At 39.6% G+C, this 24037-nt stretch overlaps 1 protein-coding gene across 1 annotated transcript in view; it reads right to left on the reverse strand.

Moving 5' to 3' along the window:
* Positions 1–1848: 1848 nt before the first annotated feature.
* GABRE (gamma-aminobutyric acid type A receptor subunit epsilon) overlaps positions 1849–24037 on the reverse strand; it is a 68782-nt gene continuing 46593 nt past the window's right edge. Inside the window, 1 exon segment of the mRNA XM_090264083.1 lies at positions 1849–2005. Coding sequence (XP_090120209.1) covers positions 1849–2005 — 157 coding nt within the window.

Here is a 24037-nt window from a genome sequence, read left to right on the forward strand (position 1 = left end):
TCAAAACAAAACATTTACACAGACTGAAAGTAAAGGGGTATAAAAAAGTATTCCAAGCAAACGAACATAAAAAAAAAGCTGGGGTAGCAGTCCTCACATCAGACAAAACAGATTTCAAAGCAAGGGCAAGAAAAAGAGACAAAGAAGGACATTTCTTAATACTTAAGGGAACAATCCATCAAGAAGACATAACACTGATAAACATATATGCACCCAATATAGGAGCACCCAAATACATAAATAAAATACTATAAGACCACAAGAAGGATATAAACAGCAACACACTAATAGTAGGGAACTTTAACACTCCATTATCAACAAAGACAGATCTTTGAAACAAAGAAACAACAAGGATATACAGGCATTGAACAACACAATAAACCACATGGACTTAACTGATGTATATAGAACTTTTAACACCAGAGAAGCAAAATATACCTTCATTTCAAATGCACATGGGACATTTTCAAAGATAGACCACATGACAGGACACAATACAAGCCTCAACAAATTCAAGAAAATAAAAATAATATCAAGCATCTTTTCAGACCACAATGCCTTGAAACTAAAAATCAACCTAAAAAAAAAAAAATCAATGACATCCAAACTCATGGAGAATGAATAACATGCTATTCAATAATAAATGGGTTAACAATGACATCAAAGAAGAAATCAAGAAGTTTCTGGAAACTAATGATAATGAACACACAACAGACCAAAACCTATGGGACACAACAAAAGCAATCCTAAGAGGGAAGTTCATAGCAATACAGGCATACCTGAAAAGGATAGAAGAATCTCAAATAAAAAATCTAACCCTACAGCTACAAGAACCAGAACAACAACAAACAAAGCCTAGGTCAAGAAGAAGAAAGGAAATCATCAAGATCAGAGCAGAATTAAATGACAGAGACTAAGAGGGGAAGATGGCGGAGGAGTGAGGAGAGGCTGCGGTTTCAGGCTCCCGAACCCGTCTGCAGTTTGGGCTAATTGCAGACAGAACATCTCAGTGAGCAGCTGGACACTGGCAGGAATCGAGCCAAGGCACTGCTGGATTAGAGAAAATCCATCTGGGAACAACCTGTTTAGTGAGGATAGCGGAGGAAAAGGGGACTAAACGGGATTCTTGACTGGGATGGCTGCCCAAGCTGCGGCTGGAAGTACACAAAGGCTTTTTGGCGACCACAGGCTACCCGTGAGAGGAGTTGGAAGGAGAGCGAATCTCTGCCCACTGGCAGAGATGGGACTCGACCAAGTAGCATTGACGCTGAAGGACAGGAGACAGCGTGCTCCCGGGCAAGTGAGAACATAACTCCCCTTTATATTTTTCTATAGTGGACGGTGGAAAGGGGAGAAAAGTTTGGGGGTGGTAGGCCATTCTTGAGGAGCGCAGGTGCAGAGGCATGCTCACCCACTCACCAACCCTACCCTTGGGTCCCGGGGGCACGCATAGGTAAAGGCTCTCAATCACTGGCCCAGGTGCATGGGACAGTGAGTCCAGATGTCCCTCAGACACTCCTCAATGGACATAAGATCAGTGCCCCAACGGGCACAGGGAGGGCCCACTGAACACGCAGAGGACCGTGCGCAGAAACCCCTAGACAGCTCCCATGGGAGCCGGGCCCCAGGCCAGAAACAGACCACTAGCTCAGGCTTTGTTCCTGCTGGCCCAGACGGGTGAGGGAAGGCAGTCGGCTGCGGCGACAGAACAGAGGGCAGCAGTGACTCACAAATGCTCACTTCCACTGAGCACAAGTGTCCGCGGCCCCGCCCTAAGAGGCGAGAGACCAACTTCTGGAGCTCGGCTCAGTGGGACAAAGGGCACGGGCACGCGAGCGCAAAAACATCTCAGCCCGGGGACAATAGGCGCCAATCGCGGGGCAATTTCTCCAGCCGCTCGCTCGCGTGCAGGGACGCGCACAGGGACACCTCGGCGCGAACGCGGAACCACCTCAGCCAGGCAACAATAGGCTCCAATCGCGGGACAAGCTCTCGGCCGCCCCGCCTATGCAGGGGCTCGCACCCAAGGACACCTCAACTGACTCCGGTGGGCAGCAAGGGAGCGTGCCGTGCCGGCAACCGCGGGCGCGCGCCATAGCGGCAACCGGGGGCGCACACCATTGATTCACGAAACAAGAACCTCTGAACCACCACACTAGACCAGCTGTGGACGCAGAAAAAGAAGGCGACACACCAAGGCTAAAACGGACATCTCCACAAAAGAATTCAAGATAAAGTGGATAGAGTGACTCTCAATCAACAAGCCAGGAGGAAGATCCTAACAAAAAAATCTGAAATATAACCAGACAGCATAAACAAATGATATAAAAGGTACCCCAAGAACATTAGGCTCAGGAGATCAAAGAGACTGCACCACTGAAACCCCCAGATCTACCATAAAAAATCTCATACCACAAAGGTGGGAAGGCAAAGCAGACAAATCCAAATAACAAAAACAAACAAGAAGAATCCAACATGGTAAGACGCAGAAACAACCTCTCAATGAAAAGAAAAGAGGAATCCCCAGAAAGAGAGGTAGATGGAATAGACATAGCCCAAATGTCAAACATGGAATTCAAAACTATGGTGGTGAAGAAGCTCAATATGCTCAAAAACCTCAAAAACAACTATGACAACCTCCAAGGAAGTTACCAACAGCTCCAAGAAAATTACAGGGAACTTACAGAGAACTACACCAGCATAAAAAAAGACATAGAAACTATCAACAAGAACCAGGAAGAAATGAAGAATGCAATCTCTGAACTGAAAAACACAGTAGAATCAGTCAAAAGCAGACTAAACGCAGCAGAGGATCGGATTAGTGAGTTAGAGGATAATGTAGGTAATAATTCTCAAATGATACAGCAAAATGAAAAACGATTGAAAAAATATGAACAAGATGTAAGGGAATTACAGGATAGCATTAAAAAATAATATCAGGATCATCGGAATAGGAGAGGGAGAAGAAAAGGAGCATGGAATTGAAAAACTGATAGGAGAAATAGTGACAGAAAATTTTTCGAACCTGATGAGAGAAAAAGTTATGCAAGTCCAAGAAGCACTGAGAGTTCCAATAAAGAGGAACCCCCAAAAACCCACTCCAAGGCACATCATAGTTAAAATGGCAACATTCCAAGACAAAGAAAGAATCCTAAAAGCAGCAAGAGAAAAACAGCAAATAACTTACAAGGAAGCTCCAATAAGGCTATCGACCGATCTCTCAACAGAAACATTACAAGCCAGAAGGGAATGGTAAAAAATATTTCAAGCAATGAAAAACAAAGGCCTACAACCAAGAATACTCTACCCAGAAAGGCTTTCATTCAAAATAGAAGGTGAAATAAGGAGTTTCTCAGACAAAGGAAGACTGAAAGAATACATCTCCACCAAACCAGCATTGCAAGAGATGTTAAAGGGAATATTCTAAGAAAAAGGAAGAGAAAAAACAAAAAAAGAGTAGAGGAACAGAGATACAAAAGGGAAATGAATAAATACATGTCAATAATAACGTTAAATGTAAATGGTTTAAATGCTCCCATTAAAAGACATAGGGTAACAGAATGGATAAGAAAACAGGACCCACATATTTGCTGTCTACAAGAAACACATCTCAAAACAAAAGATTTACATAGACTGAAAGTAAAGGGATATAAAAAAATATTCCAAGCAAATGGACCTGAAAAAAAAGCTGGGGTAGCAGTCCTCATATCAAACAAAATGGATTTCAAAGCAAGGGCAATAAAAAGAGACAAAGAAGGACATTTCATAATACTTAAAGGAACGATTCATCAAGAAGATATAACACTGATAAACATATATGCACCCAACATAGGAGCACCCAAATACATAAGGCAAATACTAGAAAACCACAAGAAGGATATTAACAACAACACACTCATAGTAGGGGACTTCAACACTCCATTATCAACAATAGACAGATCATCCAAGCAAAGAAACACCAAGGATATACAGGCATTGAACAACACACTAAACCACATGGACTTAACTGATATATATAGAACTTTTCACCCCAAAGAAGCAAAATATACATTCTTTTCAAAGGCACATGGGACATTTTCAAAGATAGACCACATAATAGGACACAAAACAAGCCTCAACAAATTCAAGAAAATTGAAATTATATCAAGCATCTTGTCAGACCACAATGCCTTGAAACTAAAAATCAACCTCAGAGAAAATAATCAAAGACACCCAAACTCATGGAGAATGAATAACACGCTCTTAAATAACGAATGGGTTAACAATGACATCAAAGAGGAAATCAAGAAATTTCTAGAAACTAATGACAATGAACACACAACAGCCCAAAACCTATGGGACACAGCAAAAGCAGTCCTAAGAGGGAAGTTCATAGCAATACAGGCATATCTGAAAAGGATAGAAGAATCACAAGTAAAAAACCTAACCCTAAAGCTACAAGAACTAGAACAGTAACAACAAACAAAGCCTAGGGCAAAAAGAAGAAAGGAAATCATCAAGATCAAAGCAGAATTAAACGACATAGAAAGTAAATGAACAATCCAAAAAATCAACAAAACTAGGAGCTGGTTTTTTGAAAAAATAAACAGAATTGACAAGCCTCTAGCCAGGCTCATTAAGAAAAAAAGAGAGAAGACCCAAATAAACAAAATCAGAAAAGAAAGAGGAGAAATCACGACCGACACCTCAGAAATACAAACAATTATAAGAAATTACTACAAACAACTATATGGCAAGAAATTTGACAACCTAGTAGAAATGGACAGATTTCTAGAAACATATAACCTTCCAAAACTGAATCAAGAAGAAGTAGAAAGTCTCAACAGACCAATAACAAAGAAGGAAATTGAAACAGTAATCCAAAATCTCCCTGCACACAAAAGCCCTGGACCGGATGGCTTCACAGGCAAATTTTACAAAACATTTAGGGAAGAACTAACTCCTACCCTCCTCAAACTATTCCAAACAATCCAAGAAGAGGGAAAAATCCCAAACTCTTTCTATGAAGCCAGTATTACCCTAATCCCAAAACCAGGTCAAGACACAGCAAAGAAAGAAAACTACAGGCCAATATCACTGATGAACATAGATGCTAAAATCCTCAATAAAATCTTGGCAAACAGGATCCAACAATACATCCAAAAGATCATACACCATGATCAAGTGGGATTCATCCCAGGGATGCAAGGATGGTTTAATATTCGCAAATCAATAAATATAATACATCACCTAAACAAAATGAAAGACAAAAATCACATGATCATATCTATAGATGCAGAAAAAGCATTTGATAAAGTACAACACCCATTTATGTTGAAAACACTCAGCAAAATGGGAATAGAGGGAGCATACCTTAACATCATTAAGGCTATATATGAGAAGCCTGAAGCCAACATCATACTCAATGGACAAAAACTGAAAGCATGCCCCCTGAAATCAGGAACTAGACAAGGCTGTCCACTTTCCTCACTTCTATTCAGCACAGTGTTGGAAGTCCTAGCCACAGCAATCAGACAAGACAAAGAAATAAAAGGCATCCAAATTGGGAAAGAAGAAGTAAAACTATCACTATTTGCAGACGACATGATAGTATGCCTAGAAAACCCTATAAAATCCACTAAAAGACTATTCGATATAATAAGTGAATTTGGCAAAATAGCAGGGTACAAAATAAATATACAGAAATCTAAGGCATTTCTGTATGCCAACAATAAAATATCAGAGACAGAAGCAAAAAAGATAATACCATTTACTATAGCAATAAGAAAAATAAAGTACCTAGGAATAAACTTAACCAAAGAGATAAAAGACCTGTACACTGAAAATTATGCAACATTGAAGAAAGAAATTAAGGAACATACAAATAAATGAAAGCAAATACCATGTTCTTGGATGGGAAGAATCAACATCATCAAAATGTCCATACTACCCAAAGCAATTTACAAATTCAATGCAATCCCTATTAAAATACCAATGACATATTTCACTGACCTAGAACAAATCCTCCGAAAATTCATATGGAACCAAAAAAGACCCCGAATAGCAAAAGCAATCTTGAAACAGAAGAACACAGCAGGAAGAATCACGATACCAGACATCAAAAAATACTACAAAGCCACTGTGATCAAAACAGTCTGGTATTGGCATAAGAACAGACATGTAGATCAGTGGAACAGAATTGAAAGCCCAGAAATAAACCCAGGCCTCTATGGTCAACTAATCTTTGATAAAGGAGGAAGGAACATAAAATGGAGTGAGAAGAGCCTCTTTAACAAATGGTGCTGGGAGAACTGGACAGGGACGTGCAAAAAAATGAAACTAGACCATCAACTTACACCACACACGAGAATAAACTCAAGATGGATTAAAGACTTAAATGTAAGCTGTGATACCATAAAAGTCCTAGAGGAAAACATAGGCAGGAAAATTTCAGATATCACACGTCACAATATCTTCACGGATACATCTCCTAAGGCAAGAGAAATAAAGGAAAAAATAAACAAATGGGACTACATCAAACTAAAAAGTTTCTGCTCATCAAAAGAAAACATCAGCAAGATGAAAAGGAAACCAACCACATGGGAAAACATATTTTCCAATGATATCACAGACAGGGGACTGATCTCCGAAATATATAAAGAGCTTATACAACTCAACATCAAGAAAACAAACAAACCAATTTAAAAAAGGGCAAAAAACCTGAACAAACACTTCTCCGAAGAGGACATACAGAAGGTCCATAGGCACATGAAAAAATTCTCAACATCATTGGCCACCAGAGAGATGCAAGTAAAAATCACAATGAGATACCACCTTACACCTGTCAGAATGGCCATCATCAACAAATCAAAAAACAACTTGTGCTGGAAAGGATGCGGAGAAATGGGAACTCTGGTGCATTGCTGGTGGGAATGCAGACTGGTGCAGCCACTATGGAAAACAGTATGGAATTACCTCAAAAAATTAAAAATGGAACTGCTATTTGAACCAGTGATTCCACTGCTAGGATTATACCCGAAAAATCCTAAAACCCTAATTCAAAAAAACCTATGCACCCCTATGTTTATAGCAGCCCTGTTTACAATAGCTAAGTGCTGGAAACAGCCTAAGTGCCCATCTGTAGATGAGTGGATCAAAAAACTGTGGTACATCTACACAATGGAATACTATGTAGCAGAAAGAAAGAAGGAACTCCTGCCATTTGCGACAACATGGATGGAACTAGAGAGGATTATGCTTAGTGAAATAAGCTAGGCAAAGAAAGCAAAATATCATATGATATCACCCAATACGGGAAACTAAAGAGCAACACAAACAAACGAACTAAATAGGTAAAGACTAGAATAGTAGTCAGTAGAGGGTAGGGGGGAGGGAGAGAAGAGGGATAAGTAAGGGAAGGGTCTAGTCAAGGAACGTATATGAATGACTCATGGACATGGAGAATGGGGAGGGATATAATTGTGGGAGAAGGGATGGGCTGGGAGGGGGGAGTAATGGGGGAAAAATGGGACAACTGTAATTGAATAACCAAAAAATAAAATTTAAAAAAAAGAAAAAAGCTGTGGTACATTTACATAATGTAATATTATGCAGCAGTAAAATAGAAGAAACTTTTACAATTTGGGACAGTACAGATGGACCTGGAGACTGTGATGCTAAGTGAAATAAGTCAGTCAATGAAAGACAAATGCCACGTGATCTCACTTATATGTGGAATCTAATGAACAAAATAGAAACAGTGGCATAGATATATGAATCTGACTGACAGCTGTCAGAAGGGAAGGAGGAGGGGAATCTGGCTGAAAGAAGGTAAACAGATTAGCAAAAAAAATATGTTCATAACACGTGGACATGAAAAGTGGTTTCAGAATTGCCTGGGGTGGGGTTGGGTAGAGACAGGCAAAGGGGGGAAAAGTGAGGAAAACTTTAATAGCATAAACAATAAAATATGTAAAAATGGGAAAGTTTATGGTCATACCACCCTTAACACACTAGATCTCATCTAAAAAAATTGACAAAAAAAATTAATGAACACTTCCCCAAAGATAAACAAATGGCTAATAAGTACATGAAAAGTTGCTTATATAATCAGTCATCTATCTTGGAAATAAAAATTAAACTCACAATGATACACCGTTACACACTTACCAGAATAGTTGCAGATAAAAAGACTGACAATACCAGATATTGATGAGGATATGGAGAAAATAACTGTCACACATTGTTGGTAAGAATGTATTCACTTTGGGAGTTTCTTATAAAGTTTGACATCTACTTACCCTATGACACAACCATTCAGTTTCTAGGTTTTTTCCCAAGAGTCACAAAAATACATGTCTATAAAAACAATCATACAAGAATGTTCATAGCAGTTTTATTAATAATAGCTTAAAATTGGAGTCAACAAGACAATGAAAAGCAAACTGGAGAGGATTGTATGTACCAGTTTGATAAAAAACTTGTGACATATATTTATTCAATAGACACTGCTCAGCAATAAAAGAAAATCACTGATACATGCAATGGCATGGATGTATCACAAAAGCATCGTGCTGAATGAAATAATTTAGACACAAAAGAGTACATTGTTGTTCAGGTTCAGATCCCTGCTTCTTTCATGAAAGAGATTAGTATAAGAGTGTGGCTTTTTTTGTTATTGTTTTTTACATAAGATTTAAATTAATTTCCCTCTAAATACCTACCCATTTATCTTAACATATTTTTATATTGATCTGAGATGCCTTCTTTCTCATGTGCTAGATATTTATATTTTTGAGTCTGCTTCTAGACCTATTCTGTACACTAATCTTTTTTATCACATCTTACTATAATTATTGTGACTTTAGAATACATTTTAATATCTGTTATACAAGTGTTTATTTATTTAAAAAATAGTTTCTAGGTATTATGAATTGTGTATATTCCATATCGGCTTAAGAATCATCCTGTCTAGGATCCCAAATATCCAGTTGGGATTTTGTTACATATGTAGATTTATTGGAGAAGAGTTGACATTTTTTTCTTTGATAATGAGGTTTCCCATATAGGAATAAGCTCTCTTTTGTTCATTTGTTTAATTGTCCTCTTAAAAAAAAAAAAAGGACAACAGGACTTGAGGGTAGAAGATGGCGGTGGTGTAGGTAGTAGTGTTGTCTGCTTGCTCCCATCGCGGAAGAACTTGGAGTACAAACACGGAGAGGAGTGAGTATGGATTTCAGATAGCGCGAACAAGGACGGTAACGTGGGAGTGGCATGCAAGAGGGCAGAAAGTTCGGCCTGTGCTCTCCAAGTAGAGTCACTGGGCCACCAAGCCCAGCATCTCTGCCACACTGCACCCGAAAGGGGCAGCTGCAAGCCAGTTCATTAGCCGGGATTTGCTTAGAAACTTTCCTATGCCATAGGCTCTCAGACCAGCAAAGTCCTGAAGGGAGACAATGAGAGAGTTTCATTGAAACAGCTGGAGGTGTGGGAAGACAGTGAATAGCCTGGACCATGAGAAACTGTATGAACTGAGTCTAGGTGGGGACTCCCTGGGCTGGCAACCCTGCACCCCAGGCGCTCACAGCATGGCTCCAACAAACAAAAAAGCAGAACTGAGCTGTGGAGAGGGGCCCCTACAGGAAAGCTGTGGCCGAAATGCAGACTTGATAGAGATCCCAGGCTGGCAAGTGGTACCCACAGGTGCACAATAAGGCATTGCCAGCCAGGGACGCAGACCAGTGCTGCAGGTGGGAGGCAACACAGAGACTTTTTTGAGGACCCGAGGTTGGGCAGGGACTAGGGGCTTGCGCACTGGCTTGCCAGCAGAAAAGCATTGCTAGATAAGCCTGAGGAGGGCTGGAGGGTGCCGCAGGACAAGTGGGGAGAGACCCAACTCAGTGCGACTCATAGCAGGAAGTGGCGGCAGGCCCACAAGTGAGAAAATAGCAGCCTCAGAATCCAGCTAGATCTCCTCACAGCCAGCCAGCCAGAAAACATTTGAACCCATGGATATTGACCAAGGACGGATCCAGAAAAAGAACAGTGTCCAAAGGGTGTACTGGAAAAAGAAATCTTTCTTTAATCTGTTCCCTACTTTCTCTCCCTCCTATTCTTCTTCTTTAATTTTTTTTGTTTGTCTGTTTTGTTTTCTTCCCTCTCACACTAAATATATAGTATAAAACTGTTATATAAACCTAATATTACACATTTAAAATTTCTCATTTTATTCTGCCTTCTTCCCTCCCTTTTTCAACATACAATGTAAATACTACTTACTGTCTCGCATAGCCTTGGCCCTACTCACTACTACTATTATTTCACCATCTTGCCTCTCAAAAATCATCTCTCTATCAGTTAAAACAACTCTCTTATCAGTTTTTCATATAGTATAATAGTCTTAACATTTTTACATCTACATTAATACTGACTTATTTGCTAATGACAGTGTGATTGTGGGTGGGGGATATTTTTGAGGGTGCAGTTTTCTTGCATGGGTTGTGTGTTTATGTTTTAACAGCATCGCCACAAAAGAACTCAAGACAAGGTGGACACAGTGACTCTCAATCAACTAGCCAGAGGGAAGGTTCCACCGAAGGGTAACTAAAATACAACCAGACAGTTAAAACAAACAACATAATGGGCATCCCAAGAGCATCAAGCTCAGGAGATCAAAGAGAACTGCACCACTGAATCCCCCAGGTCTCCTATACAGAATCTCATACAACAAAGGTGGGAAATCAAAGCAGACAAATCCAAGAAACAAAAACAAACATGAAGCATATAACATTGGGAGACACAGAAACAACCTCCCAATGAAAGGAAAAGGGGAATCCTGAGAGAGAGAGAGAGAGAGAGAGAGAGAGAGAGAGAGAGAGAGAGATGAAATAGAGGCAAGCAAACTATCAGACATGGAATTCAAAAGAATGGTTATAAGGAAGCTCAATGAATTTGAGAAACTCAGAGAAAACTACAACAAACTCCAGGGGAATTACAAAAAGCTCCAGGGAAGCTACAAAGAACTTACGGAGATCACACCAGCTTAAAAAAGGACACAGAAACTAACAATAAGAACCAGGAAGAAATTAAGAATACAATTTCTGAACTGAAGAACACAGTAGAAGCAATAAAAAGCAAGCTAAATGAAGAAGAGAATTGGATCAGTGAGTTAGAGGACAATGTAGAAAAAAATTCCCAGACAGTACAACAAAATGAAAAAAGTTTGGAGAAAAATGAAGAGGGTTTAAGAGAACTACAGGACAACATAACATGAAACAACATTAGAATCATAGGGATACAAGAAGGAGAAGAAGAGGAACAAGGTATAGAAAACATGATTGAAAGAGTAAAAATAGAAAATTTTCCTAACTTGGTGAGAGAAAAAGTCATCGAAGTCCCGGAAGCACAGAGGATCCTAATGAAGATGAACCCAAAAAGGCCCACTCCAAGGCACATCATAGTTAAAATGGCAACATTCCAAGAGAAAGAGAGAATCCTAAAAGCAGCAAGAGAAAAACAGCAAACAACTTACAAGGGAGCTCCAATAAGGCATATCGACCGATTTCTCAACAGAAGCACTACAAGCCAGAAGGGAATCGTCAAAAATATTTCAAGCAATGAAAAACAGAGGCCTACAACCAAGAATACTCTACCCAGCAAGGCTCTCATTCAAAATGGAAGCTGAAATAAGGAGTTTCTCAGACAAAGGAAACTAAAAGAATACATCTCCACCAAACCAGCATTGCAAGAGATGCTAAAGGGAATGCTTTAAAAAAAAAGAAGAAAAAGAGAGAGGGAGAGGAACACAAGAACAAAGGGAAATAAACAAATACCTGTCAATAATAACCTTAATATAAATGGATTAAGTGCTCCAATCAAAAAACATAGGGTAGTGAAATGGATACAAAAACACAACACACATATATGCTGTCTACAAGAAACACACCTTAAAACAAAAGATTTACACAGAGTGAAAGTGAAGGGATGGAAGAAATTATTCCAGGCAAATTGCCATGAAAAATAACAGCGGTAGCAATATTTATATCAGACAAAACAGATTTCACAGCAAAGGCCATCAAAAGAGAAAAAGAAGAGCATTTTATAATACTTAAGGGAACAATCTAACAAGAAGATATAACCCTGGTAACCATATATGCACCCAACATAGGAGAACCCAAATATATAAGGAAAACACTATAAGACTACAAGAAGGATATCAACAGCAACACACTCATAGTAAGGGTTTTTAACACCTCATTATCAATGATAGACCTTTGAAGCAAAGAAACACCAAGGATATCGAGGCATTGGACAACACTCTAGACAAAATGAACTTAATTGATACATATAGAACTTTTCACCCCAAAGAAGCAAAATATATATTCTTTTCAAATGCACATGGGACATTTTCAAAGATAGACCACATGGTAGGACACAAGAACAAGCTCAAAAAATTCAAGAAAATTGAAATCATATCAAACATCTTCTCAGACCACAATGCCTTGAAACTAGAAACCAACCTCAAAAAAAAAAAAAAAAAACCCAAAGATGTTCAAACATGGAGAATGAATAACATGATATTAAATAATGAATGGGTTAACAATGACATTAAGGAAGAAATCAAGAAGTTTCTGGAAACTAATGATAATGAGCACAAAACAGCACAAAACCTATGGGACATAGAAGAAGCAGTCCTGAGAGCAAAGTTCATAGCAATACAGGCATACCTGAGAACGATAGAAGAATCTCAAAGAAAAAATCTAACCTTACAGCTAAAAATCTAGAACAACAACAACAAACAAAGCCCAGGGCGAGTAAAAGGAACGAAATCATCAAGATCAGAGCAGAATTAAATAACATAGAGACTAAACAAACAATTCAAAAGATCAACAAAACTAGGAGCTGGTTCTTTCAAAAGATAAACAAAATCGACAAGCCTTTAGCCAGGCTCATCAAGAAAAAAAGAGAGAAGACCCAAATAAACAAAATCAGAAATGAAAGAGGAGAGACCACGACTGATATCACGGAAATACAAAGGATTGCAAGAAATTACTATAAACAACTGTAGGGAAAGAAGCATGAAACATAGATGAAATGGACAAATTTCTAGAAACATATAATATTCCAAAACTGAATCAAGAATAAGTAGTGTTACGGCAGATTCAGTGAGAATAAACCACTCAGAGATAGTGGATAAGGAAAGCAAAGGGTTTATTGCCGGCAGTCGGGCCGAGACCAAGTCTCAAAAATGGTGCCTATCCTGAATGGTTTTTAGGGCAGGGTTCATATAGGGTCTTTTCCTTCGGCGGGAAAATAACCCCAGCAGGAAGTGGTGGTGGGGAAGCTGCAGAAAGGTGTGTACGTGACATTTGGCAGCAAGGGACAAGGTTATCTTCAGTCATAGTCAGCTGCTTAGCCGTATTCTCTGCAAGACAGCTCTGCAAAAAGGTTAGATTCTCTCCAAGAGAAAAGCCTCAAAAAGGCAATTACTCAATACTAGCAGCAGACATTTACAAATTTTTACAGACCTTAGGCAATAGGGCCCTTAAGGGATGACTGAAATTCCTCACAAGGAATGGCTGAAGCCCCTACATAATCCCTCCTCTCAGACTTATGACCCTTTATAATCTTATAAAAAACAATGGGCAAAGGTCTCGTGCCCTTCTAGCTGCTTCCTGCTGGACATGGTCATCGTCCTACCTAACCTTGGGTCTAGAAATCCCTAATAAGAGTAAAGGTGTTTTAGGGGAGGGTGGCCTTCCCACATGGGGAAGGATCTTGCAGAGTCGAGATCAGTTGGCTATCCCTGGGCAGCAGAATGCTCAGTTTCCAAGGGTTGGCACTGTTGGACAAGCTGGCATCCTCTTCGTATTCTGGGGGCAATAGATTTAGCAACAGAGTTAAAAGGCATCATTAAAACCATAAGCACTAGATGACAAAAAAATGGTTTCTTTGGAGTAAAGTGTGCAGAGCATGTCACACCAATCCAAAACCCTTTTGCCCACTATACTTAGTTTAGGTTGAGGGGAATATTTTAGGATTTCCCCACTCTCAGACCTCTGTGCCTTTCTGTTTAAGTCATCAGGAGAGAAAAGAGAAACCAGTTTTTAAGTGAAGCCCAGAGACCACCCTATACTTCACCAACCCAGCCACTGAGTTCAGCCAAACCGTCGAGTCTCAGGTGGCGGTTATGCAAACAGGATTAAGTGAGGCCTCTACGTACAGACAATCACTCAGGTAATGAGATCACAGGCTTATGCCCTATGAAAACAGAAATAAGAACACACATGTTAATTCACACAACACAATTCACAAACCAGTATCTAAATCTACGAGACTGTCTTATTGGGAAGACATCCAGTTGCAAGGCATTTGACATTCTTCTTGCCTGTAAATTAAGCATCTTTGATAATGTCACAGATCTGGTTTAACTTTCAAATGAAAACAAAATTTAAATCAAAATAAACTTTATAGGTAGTTAACTGCACTAGTTCATAGTTTACCACTGAGCATTGTGATTTTCCTTGAGTCATGATTTTTCTCCTTATGATTACCCTCCTTGTCATTAAAGGGCTTGCGTTAAGTCCAGTTTTAATTTAGCCTGCTCATTTGCATAAACACAACAAAAGCAGTGATTCATCATATATGATCTTTAAGTCTGCTTTCTGGAACTTATATAAGGAACCTTCATGTTGTCTGCCATCAGGGCACAGAAGCTGAGCCACACACCTGTCATCCAGCCTTGCCTGTAAACACCTGTCTTTTACGAGTCCTTTGAGTTTCCCATTGTGCCTTAAGGTTCATTCTAGCCATCTTTCAGGAAAGCAACCTTCGTTCCTTCCCTAAAAAGTGCCACGAACTGCACAACCAACCAAGGTGCCAGGTATTTTTGTGGGCTTTTCTTAGCTTCAAAAGTCAAGTCAAGTTTCTCTGGGCTTTCTGGTAACAACCAGAGCCTAAGCATACCTCCTTCAGGCATGACATTGCAGTCAAAGTCTTGGTTAACAGAACCTCTATTAACAACTAATCTTATTAGTTTTATGCAAAGAAACCTAATGTCATTACTTATTTCTTCAAATTGCCAAATTCTGAAGGGATCAGGTAGGGAGAAAAACATACAGTGTGAAGGGAAAGCCTTGTCCTTCTAATATTCACTAAAATTGCATTTCCATGCCTTATAATTTGTTGTTAACTCTCCTACACGTGAAGTTTTTAACTTTCTCTGGAAAAACCTCAATTTTCCTTTTAGATTATATGGCTAACACCAATACAGAGAATTCTAGACCTTTCTCAATGGCCAATACCAAACCAATATAAGGCACATCACCTGAAGAGCATACTTAGCCCACCATTTTGCCCACTTCATAGATGGTGGCAGCACTACATCCAGCATCTTCAAAGATGGCAGCACCTATGTACCACCCACAAGATGGTGGGAAACACATGTAATTTATCCACCATGGTGGAGCACTCGCATGACTTAATTAGCTTGCTTTAAATTGGGAGGCCCCCAGTGTATACTGGGTTCCTTGGTGAGTTCTGGTGGGGGAGACCCACTCCTCCTACGGGGGTTAAGCCGTGGGCTTTGAAGTCACTTCAGAGGCCATAACCAAAAGGGGTGGTGGGAGGGAAGCGCCCTGAGTTTGCAGAGGGCTAGGCACTGTGGAAGCCACTCCCACCTGTGGAGGAGGTGGTGCGGTGGAAGTGCCTCCACCTGTAGAGAGGGAAGAGCTGCAGAAACCGCCTCTACCTGGGCATATTTTGGTGCCAAAATCGCTCCTTTTGTCTGTGAGTCTTTGTCCCCCGGATTCAGAGTGTTAATGGGGGCTATTTCCTCATTCTCTCTTTCTTTTGGTGTTTTCCTCTCAGAAAAAAAGCTTTGGGATCACTTTTTCCTCTCCACCATTCCATGGTCAAAACCCCTCCCATCTTCTTGGGACCTTGGAATAACCAAAGCCATTTGCATAACTGAGACACAATTTACTAGCCATAGTCATGCAAAGGCATCTTAAAAACTGTTCCGTTTCCCCCAACCTACAACCTGCAGGTTCTGGGGATTTTTTTTGGAGACACCCACTCTGTAACAGTAGAAAGCCTGAACAGACCAATAACAAAGAGCAAAATTGAAACAGTAATCAAAAACCTCCCAGCACACAAAAGCCCTGGATTGGATGGCTACACAGGTGAATTTTACAAAACACTTAGGGAAGAATTAATGCCTACCCTTCTCAAACTATTCCAAAGATCCAAGAAGAGGCAATACTCCTAAACTCTTTCTATGAAGCCAGTATTACCCTAATTCCAAAACCAGGTCAAGATGCAGCAAAGAAAGAAAACTCCAGGCCAATATCGCTGAGGAACATAGATGCTAAAATCCTCAACAACATATTGGCAAAAAGGATCCAGCAACACATTAAAAAGATCATATACCATGATCAAGTGGGATTCATCCAGGGATGCAAGGATGGTTTAATATTTGCAAATCAATAAATGTAATACATCATATAAACAAAATGAAAGACAAGAACCACATGATCATATCAATAGATGCTGAAAAAGCATTTGATAAAGTACAACACCCGTTTATGATGAAAACTCTCAGCAAAATGGGAATAGAGGGAGCATACCTCAACATCGTAAAGGCTATATACGAGAAACCTGAAGCCAACATCATACTCAATGGACAAAAACTAAAGGCATACCCCTGAGATCAGGAACAAGACAAGGGTGTCCACTCTCTCCACGCCTACTCAACATAGTCTTGGAAGTACTAGCCACAGCAGTCAGACAAGAAAAAGAAATAAAAGGCATCCAAATTGGAAAAGAGGATGTAAAACTGTCACTATTTGCAGATGACATGATAGTGTACATAGAAAACCCTATAGGCTCCACTAATAAACTACCTGACATAATGAGTGAATTTGCAAAATGTCAGGGTACAAAGTCAATATTCAGAAATTTAAGACATTTCTTTACACCAACAATAAAATGTCAGAGATAGAAACAAAAAAAAAATCAAATTTACTATAGCAACAAGAAAAATAAAATACCTAAAAATAAACTTAACTAAAGAGATAAAAGACCTGTACTTGGAAAACTATAGATCTCTGAAGAAAGAAATTAAGGAAGATACAAATAAATGGAAGCAAATGTCATGTTCATGGATGGGAAGAATCAACTTCATTAAAATGTCCATACTACAAAAGCAATTTATAGATTCAATGCAATACCTATTAAAATACCAGTGACATATTTCACAGCCCTAAAACAAATACTTCAAAAATTTATATGGAACCAAAAAACTCTGAATAGCCACAGCAATCTTGAGGAAGAAGAACACAGTAGCAGGAATCATAATACCTGACATCAAACTATACTACAAAGCCACTGTGATCAAGACAGCCTGGTACTGGCATAAGACCAGACATATATATCAGTGGAACAAAATAGAGAGCCCTGAAATAAACCCAGGTCTATATGGTCAACTAATATTCAACAAAGGGGGAAGGAACATAAAATGGGGTGAGAAGAGCCTCTTTAACAAATGGTGCTGGGAGAACTGGACAGGCACATGCAAAAAAATGAAAGTAGACCACCAACTTACAGCACACACCAGAATAAACTCAAGATGGATCAAAGACTTAAATGTAAGCCATGACAACGTAAAAGTCCTAGAGGAAAACATAAGCAGTAAAAGTTCAGATATGCCACGTAGAAATATTTTCAGTGATACATCTCCTAAGACAAGGGAAATAAAAGAAAGAATAAACAAATAGGACTAAATCAAACTAAAGATTTTCTGCTCAGCAAAAGAACACATCAGCAAGATGAAAAGAGAACCAACCATATGGGAAAATATATTTGCCAGTGATATCACAGACTAGGGATTGATCTCTAAAAAATATAAAGAACTTACACATCTGAACACCATGAAGACAAACAGCCCAATTATAAAATGGGCAAAGGTCCTGAACAAACACTTCTCCAAGGAGGATACACAGAGGGTCCATAGACATATGAAAGAGTGCTCAACATCACTAGTCATTTGAGATGCAAATAAAAACCACAATGAGATACCACTTTACAGCAGTCAGAATGGCCATTAACAAGTCAACAAAAATGGCCATTAACAAGTCAAGAAACAACAAGTGCTGATGAGGATGTGGAGAAACAGGAACCCTAGTGCACTTTTGGTGGAAATGCAGACTGGTGCAGCCACTATGGAAAACGGTATGGAATTACCTCATAAAACTAAAAATGAGACTGCCTTTTCAACCAGCAAATCCACTGCTAGGACTATACCTGAAGAATCCTGAAACCCCAATTCAAAAGAACCTATTCACCCCTATATTCATAGCAGTGCTATTTACAATACCCAAGTGCTGGAAATAGTTAAGTGCCCATCTGTAGATGAGTGGATTAAAAGACTGTGGTACATTTACACGATGGAATATTATGCAGCAGAAAGAAAGAAGGCACTCCTACCATTTGTGACAACATGGATGAAACTAGAGAGAATTATGCTTAGCAAAATAAGCCCCGCAATGAAAGAAAAATACAATATGATATCATGTAATACAGGACACTAATGAACAACAGAAACAAATGAACAAAATTGAACAAGGAGTAGAAAAACAGTTATTGGGGTGGGGGGAGAAGGGGTAAATAGGGTAGGGGTCTAGTAAAGGAACTAGTAGAAATAACCTATGGACATGGACAACGGGGTGTTGAATGACTATGGGAGAAGGAGTGTGCTGGGTGGGGGGGTGAAATGGGGTAAAATGGGACATCTGTAATAGAAAAACAATAAAATAAAATTTAAAACAATAAGAAATAAAAAAAGGTTTTTTTTTTTTTAATTTTTAGAGACGGGGAAAGGAGAGAAAATGAGACGGAGAGAAACATCAATGTGTGTTTGCCTCTCATGCAGCCCCCACTTGTGTTCCTGGTCTGCAACCCAGGTATGTGCCCTGAATGGGAATCAAACCTACTACCTTGGCTTATCAGGATGGTGCTCTAACCAAATGAGCCACCTGGCCAGGGCCCTGTGCCTTAGCTTTAGTTGTTTATATTTCTGAATCATCTACTAGACTGAGAGTTCAGGGCTTTTATTTTTCAAATTTTAATCCCCAAGGACCTAGCAAAATACTTAGCACATAAGATCAAAGTAGTCCATTGTGAGCACATGGATGCTTAATAAATGGCATCTTTGAAAAGGAGTAGAATGGAAATAAAATGACTTGAGAAAGCCTTACAAAATGTGCCTTTTATACACTCATTAGACATTATTCTCTCAATGTTTATTTATTTATTTTTAGAGAGAGAGGAAGGGAGAGAGAAAGAGGGAGAGAAACATCAATGTGTAGTTGCCTCTCATGCGCCCACAACCCAGGCATATGCCCTGACTTGGTACAAGACTGGGCTAACTGTCCTCTTAAATAACAATAGAATTTTATATTTTTTGTCATATAGTTGAAAGCTGAAATGGCCAATGAGTCAGGGATATAGCAAGGCAAGGTAGGGCCACCAGTCCAAAGTGCCTCAATAAGGAGAGAGCTAGCCTGGGAATAACAAAACACAATAATCTCTATCCCAAAATCAGCTTCCGGCCAAGATGGAGGCATAGATAGAAATGCTGTGTCTCCATCACAACTAAGAAGGAATTTACAACCACTTCCAAACTAAAAACAAACAAACAAACCCAGAAAATCCAGAAAATTGAAACTACAGGGAAGTTCATCAAAGAAATAAAGAAGAAATATTCAGCCAGAAAGGTATAACAGCTCTACTTACAACACAGAAGTAAACACAGAAAGTTGTCAGCCACAAAGTGGGGGTAGATCAAGGTTCCCATCATGGAACTAAGCGATGAGGAGATAGTGAACCAAACAGATGAAGAGATATCCAACCCAATAGATTCAGAGTTCAAAGTTCTGGTGATAAAGATGCCCACAAACTTGACAGAAAAAGTTCATCGGGATAGGGAAGAAATGGAGGCTATACTAAGTGAAATGAAGGAAAACCCACATGAAACTAGAGATGAAGGAAAGGAAACCAGAGTTAAAATCAATGAGTTGGAACATAAGGAAGAAATAAAGAGTCAAATAGTACAGAAGAAAAAAACAAGAATTTTAAAAAATGAGGAGAAGCTTAGAAGCCTCTGGGATAGCTTCAAATGTGCCAATATCCAAATCATAGGGATGCCAGAAGGAGAAGAGGAAGAGCAACAAATTGAAAAATTATGTGAAAAAATAATGAAGGAAAACTTCCATAATTTGGGGAAGGAAATAGACATATGGGTCCAGGAAGCACAGAGTGTACCAAAGAAACTAGACCAGGGAGGACCACACCAAGACATATCATAATCAAAATGCCAAAGGTCAACGATAAAGAGAGAATCTTAAAAGCAGCAAGCAAAAAGAAGAAAATTACATATAAGACTGTCAGCTGAGTTCTCAAAAGAAACTTTGCAGGCAAGGAGTGTCTGGCAAGAAGTATTAAATGTGATGAAAAGCAGGGACCTACAGCCAAGATTATTCTATCCAGCAAAGCTATCATTTAGAATGGAAGGACAGAGAAAGTGCTTCACAGACAAGGTAAAGCTGAAAGAGTTAATTATCACCAAGCCATTATTATATAAAATATTAAAGGGGCTTATTTAAGAAAAAGAATAGGCTCTGGCTGCTGTGGCTCAGTGGATTGAGCATTGGCCTGTGAACCAAGTGTTGCTGGTTCGATTCCCAGTCAGGGCACATGACTAGGTTGCACACCAGATCCCCAGTTGGGGGCGCATGAGAGGCAACCACATTGATGTTTTTCTCCCTCTCTTTCTCCTTTCCCTTCTCTCTAAAAACAGATAAATAAAATAAAAATTAAAACAAATTTACAGTATTAAAAATATATATCTTAAAAAAAAAACCATACAGGTTTCAATCATATAACTCTATAGACTTAAAAAAAAGAAAAAGAAAAAGAAGATCAAAACTATGAATGTTAAAATGACAACAAAATCACAATTATCAACAACAGAAGCTAAAAAACAAAAACAAAAACAAACTAAGCAGACACCCAGAGTGGGAAAAGAATCATAGGTAGGGGGAGCATGTGGAGCGGTGTCAGCTGAGAGGAAGAAGTTGGGAGAAGGAGGGAAATGATGTAGGAATTAAGAAGCATTGTAGGGGGGTGCAGAATAGACAGGGGGAGGTAGAGCAGAGCTTACACATATGTACCATGGACATGGGCTGAGGGGGATGAGACTGATGGAGGGAGGGGGTTTCTGGGTGGAAGGAAGCAAAGGGAAAAGAAATTGGGACAATTGTAACAGCATAATCAATAAAACATTTTTAAAAGTATCCAGCTCCTCATGCAGTACCAACCCCCTCCCCACTTCTGGTCTGGCCCCATTGATTAGTGAACTGTTCATGAGTCATTTGTGCATTTGTTCTGCATCCTTATTCTGGAAATTCCATTTGGGAAAAAAGATAATACTCTACATGTGCACTGTTTAATATGGTAGCCACTATTGGACAGTGTTGATCTGGGACACTGGTTTCTAGTTAAGTCTGGGATTTGGGAGGTGGTATGAATATTCTGATTACTCATATGAACACTTTGACCACCAAAAATGTAGCACTAGCAGGTTCTTAGTTGTCTTTAGTCCTAATGTCCCTATGTACTAATTCTACTTATGGGCATGCTTCTTTTGACCTCTCTTTTTGGCTATGAACCTCTGACTTAGTGCTCCTTGGACAATCCCAGCTCAGTCAGAGAACTCTCTGATAACTAATTAGACAGGAAGAGTTCTCCAGCCTCCTTAGTTTGACTAATTTTCACTCATCAGACCTTGGTGCTGTGAGCCAAGGACTTGGATAATTTGCTTTGCTATAATGCCACATAAAAGATAGAACACAGTCCTCTCTAAGCCTCTTCACTGTCACTGCCACATAGGCTGACCAGAAAATGGAAAGAACATTAATGTTGAAGGAGAGGTCCACACATCAGCATCTGGGCTGAGGCCTGGATTGGGGAAGGTATCCAGGAACTTGAGGCCCAGTATGACTGCTGTAAGTAATCAGTAATGGTATCCAACCAGCAGTCAGTGCCACAAGTCATAGAGCAAACAGAGTCAAGTCAAGCCACACATCAACAATGAGACACTGAGGTTCTGGGTTCAGGTAGTCCCTGCATAGACTTGACCAGGAGCAGTAGCAGGGAAAGCTAGAAACACAAAGCAGTATGGAAAAAAAAAAAAAGATACTGGCAGATACTAATCTTATGGGCATCCAGTGTCACTCTAAAGAAGATTGGTCATTTTTTCTGGAGTAGGGTTCACTTACAAGACTTCTCAGAGCAGGTCAGCTGAGACCAGAAGCCAGATGAGTGACTGAGGCAGGAGGGGAACTATAAACAGCAAAGTTAGGAGACCAATAATGTGGGATAGAGGCTTCTCTGAGTCTTGTCTGGAGATCTAGGCTTCTTGGTATGAACATCTAGCCAAACAAAGGCTCTTTAGGGGAATAGAGATACAAAGATAGGCCTCGTTGAAGAATCTATGCCAGTGCAGAGTAGGTAGAGGCCCTGATTGAAGCCAAGAGTCCCATACTGGTCATGGTAAAAATACCAGGTGAGCCCTGACTGGTGTGGCTCAGTGGATTGAGTGTCGGCTTGTGAACCAAAAGGTCACTGATTCAATTCCCAGTCAAACCACATGCCTGGATTATGGGCCAGGTCCCCAGTTTGAGGGATGTGAGAAGCAACTGAGATTAATGTATCTCTCACACATCTCCCTCTTTATCTCCCTCCCGTCCCCTCTCTCTAAAAATAAATAAATAAAAATAAATAAATTCCAAGGACTCATGGGATCTCAGATCAGTGTACTAACAATTAGGGAGTTACAAAGGGCTAATAGGGATCTCTGAGTTCTCTGAAACCCTCAAGATGTGTCCTAGGAAATGAGATTGTTCCTAGCACTCCCCTCACTTCCTTCATGTTGCTCTTAGGCCACTGTCTGTTTCCACTCCCTTCTTCTTGTTCTTTTGTGCTTCATGCTCCCCTCCTTCATTTGGGAAATGACCCGACAAAATTCCCCTGATTCCATTTTCATTTATCCAACCCCCCAAAAAAATCACCAGCATTTTGTACTAGGGACTTACGGAAAATGTTCTAGTATCCAAAGGTCCAGTCTTTATCTCTTCCATCTTCCACAACATCTGTATGATAATGCCCAGAATCCTATGCCTCAGGATTTCTCTATAATCTTGGAGGGAAAAACTCATCACACCTTTCCTGCTTCTAAGCATTTCTCCATTCTCTGCATCTACAGGTTCCTGCTTCCAAAGCTTTCTTTTCAGCTTTTGATCTAAACAAAAAACTGGAAGCCTCCCTTCCAATTAGACTCAGTGAGTCTTTTCCATCTCAGGAGATGCAGACCAACCAACTCCAAAGTCCCTGAGTTCCTATCCTCACCCCACAGAAAAAAAAAAAAAAAAAAAAGTCACAATTGGACATTTCCTACAAGGACCCTAGACCAGAGTTACAGTTGAGGACTCTGATGTTGGGTCTGATTTCATAGCACACATGAAAAAAAAAATTCACATATGCTTTTTTAGAAACCTGCTTATGCTCTTGGAATATTTTCTTAGTCATTCCATTCTGGCATAATTCAGTTTTCCAAGTCCAAATCCTAACAGAAAACAGTTTGAGGAGTGGTGATTGCTAAGGGATCACCCAACATATATTGTGAATTATATATGCATTACAGGGCAAGGAACTTATGTTGGGAAAAGGAACATTTAATTCCTCCTGGTTCGGAAAAAGACAATCACAGTTTCATGCTGGGAAGAAGCCCATACATAGCCATCTTTCTTTCTCTTTTGAATTCCCTCAGATTCCTTTTAAATAAAGGCAGAAGCACTTTGAAAAGAAGAAAATGGCATCTCTTATTAATGACTTCAGTAGAGGGCAAGGATGGTTCCTTCAACATCAGAGCTCATGATGAGGGAGGGTAGTGCCAAAGGAGAGGTAAACAAGTCATTCTTCTTCTTTAGATCCTTTGCTTGAG

Source organism: Furipterus horrens, unplaced genomic scaffold, assembly GCF_987537825.1.
Source record: "Furipterus horrens unplaced genomic scaffold, mFurHor1.1.pri manual_scaffold_17, whole genome shotgun sequence".
Lineage (NCBI taxonomy): Eukaryota > Metazoa > Chordata > Mammalia > Chiroptera > Furipteridae > Furipterus > Furipterus horrens.